The sequence below is a fragment of the Cynara cardunculus genome (genome assembly GCF_001531365.2).
Source record: "Cynara cardunculus var. scolymus isolate 2C chromosome LG 1, CcrdV1, whole genome shotgun sequence".
Taxonomy (NCBI): Eukaryota; Viridiplantae; Streptophyta; class Magnoliopsida; order Asterales; family Asteraceae; genus Cynara; species Cynara cardunculus.
The window spans coordinates 24,070,486-24,073,000 of NC_037528.1; the positions used below are offsets into that span (position 1 = coordinate 24,070,486).

General features: G+C 35.9%; 1 protein-coding gene across 1 annotated transcript; it reads left to right on the top strand.

Moving 5' to 3' along the window:
• Positions 1-1,347: 1,347 nt before the first annotated feature.
• On the top strand, positions 1,348-2,169 carry LOC112503136 (dof zinc finger protein DOF3.5-like). The gene has a single exon (XM_025107468.1). It carries the CDS (start codon positions 1,348-1,350, stop codon positions 2,167-2,169), a length of 822 nt encoding a protein of 273 aa, XP_024963236.1.
• The last annotated feature ends 346 nt before the right edge of the window (positions 2,170-2,515 follow it).

Consider the following 2,515-nt stretch of genomic DNA (forward strand, 5'->3'; position numbering starts at 1 on the left):
TATATATATATATATATATAAAATAAGATTTGCATAAGTATAAATCAGATCAGTTTTATATATATAACCTTTACATTTGATGTAAATCGTTTGCTCCAAAAAGCAAGATCGATCAAGATAGTTATGATTAAATCTTAAGATTGTAAAATTAGAATTTCAACAACGTAAAATAGATTTCTTTTAAATACGAAGTGCGATACGTACAACTCTTGATTATAAATATGGGGATTTTCTTTGTTATTCTATTGTGATTTCTACAAATTATTTTAAAGGTAAAAAGTATAAGTAAAATAAAGGTATAATTAAGTGTAATCCATTCTTAGTTTATGTTGCTTGGAAGCAAAAGAGAATTGAAGTAATCGAGAAATTTGCTTCCTCCATTGGCTACATATCAACCAATCCGACCATGCCACACATTGCAAACGCCGACCACCATCATGAGATCCGGCAGCTCTGCTACATGAGTCATCTGGCGTACCCATTGCCTTCTCTAACTCCTTCTCCAGCACTCACACGTGCATGCATAGCTTTTGGCCCCTTTTACACTCTTTTAACACAACATCATCGTCATCTCACACACTTGCAAGTTGACACTCTTACATTAATTAACATCGTTTTTCCATGAAAATCTTTTCATATACCTTCTTCTTACACAAGTCATTCGTATCTCTTTTGAAACAATCTAAAGATTTTGAATTCGTATCCAGTTATAACTAAGCAACACATCCTACATTGATTATATATGAATCATAATTGAATCTTGATATTATTAAATCAACCTCCTTACTCCTTAGAGTGTAAAATGTTAATTAAAACCACAAGGATGGTGTTTGATTGGTTTGAACTTGGCTCCAAAGATCAAAAATACCTGAAGTCCTAAGTTCAAATCCAAAAAAAATAAATATCCCCTTGTGGCCACAAAGGTTCAAATGCAGTGATTCTGAGTTATCTGCAAAACAGGTGTTCGTCCTGTGATTAGTCGGCTCACATACCGGGTTGGATTTCCAGGTTAATAAAAAAAATGTCATTAGTTAATAAAACAAAACAAATCCTTCATAAATCCCAAGTCCAACCAAAGATAGGCCAACCTTTTCCCGCTTTATATAACCACTTCACCTCTTTTTTTCTCTCTCTCTCTCTACTTCTGACAGAAAACACCTTTTTACACACACTGACTCCTCTTAGTTTCACATGCATCTTGTCCAGTAAACCCTAATTTAACCCTGAACCCATGTTCATATACCTCCTTCAACTTCACTCACGGTGAAATATATTCAGTGTGGTTTGGATGTTGAAGGAAACAGAATCGCAATTGAAGCTGCTTTATGAACTTTTACATTTTATACGATGGAAAGAGGATGGAAGCCCAATGTTGAGATTTGTCCGCCATGTCCTCGTTGTGGTTCATCGAATACCAAGTTTTGTTACTACAACAATTACAGCTTGACTCAACCTAGGTACTTCTGTAAAGGGTGTAGAAGATATTGGACTAAAGGTGGTTCACTTAGAAACATCCCTGTCGGTGGTGGCTGCCGGAAAACCAGACGAGCAAGATCTGTTCGTATCTCTGATACCGTCAGTTCCCAGAACTTTCTTGCCCATGGTGGAGTTGGAACCAACGGTTATGGAGGTCGTGGCAACATAGAAACTCGTAGCAGCTGTGATGGTGGATCGTCTATGGTGCAGCAGCCTTCAAATATCGATCTCCAACAAGTGTACGCCAATTTTCTTAATCAAAGGCCTCAAGGTACAGATGATCATGAACAAATGCATGATCATGTGTTCCATAGTGAAGTTGATCCAATGTTGACATTCGGGTTTCCGACCATTCCCAATATGGAGATGGAGTTTGGTGCTACCAACTACGGGTCAAATTTAGAGAGTTTTCTTGGGGAGGGGAATGGAATGCAATTTTGTGGGTACAACTCAATTTTCAATAATCATGAGGAAGAGCAAGAAAAACATGATTATTTTGGTACAAGTGGTGTAAGCAATTGTGGGCTGCCGCCGTTGCCGGGAGAGGAGTTGGGGTGGTCGGAGTCAAATATTGGGTTCTCGGATAATGTTGTGAACCATAGGATTGATGAACCAGAAGGCCATATCTCCGGTGAAGGTTCAGTGAAGATGTTTGATCTGCCGGAGAATACGGAGACAATTTTCAGGCCTTGAAATACTTGATGATATGAGGCGTTTTAAAATTTATTTTCTGTGATTTTTTTTCTTCTAAATCTTCTATATTGTAATTACATGCACGTATAGATTGGAAAATGGTTTTTTTTTTTTGGAAAAAATTGAATATGTAAAAGAAATTGGAATTTGTGTGATTTGAAATGAAATTAAAGTTGGTTTAATTATGTGTTTGGTTGTGAGAGAATATAATGAAACTTAATTTTTATTTGAACATCATCTTTGATTTGCCAACTGTGGCTTTGAGATCAAAATGTAAAATAATGATAAATAAAAAAATTATTTTATATTAGATTATTATTATTATTCTAAACTACAATGTTGGTCC

Coding starts and splice junctions, on each gene's coding strand:
- LOC112503136 (XM_025107468.1), top strand. CDS start 1,348: ATGGAAAGAGGATGGAAGCCCAATGTTGAGATTTGTCCGCCATGTCCT.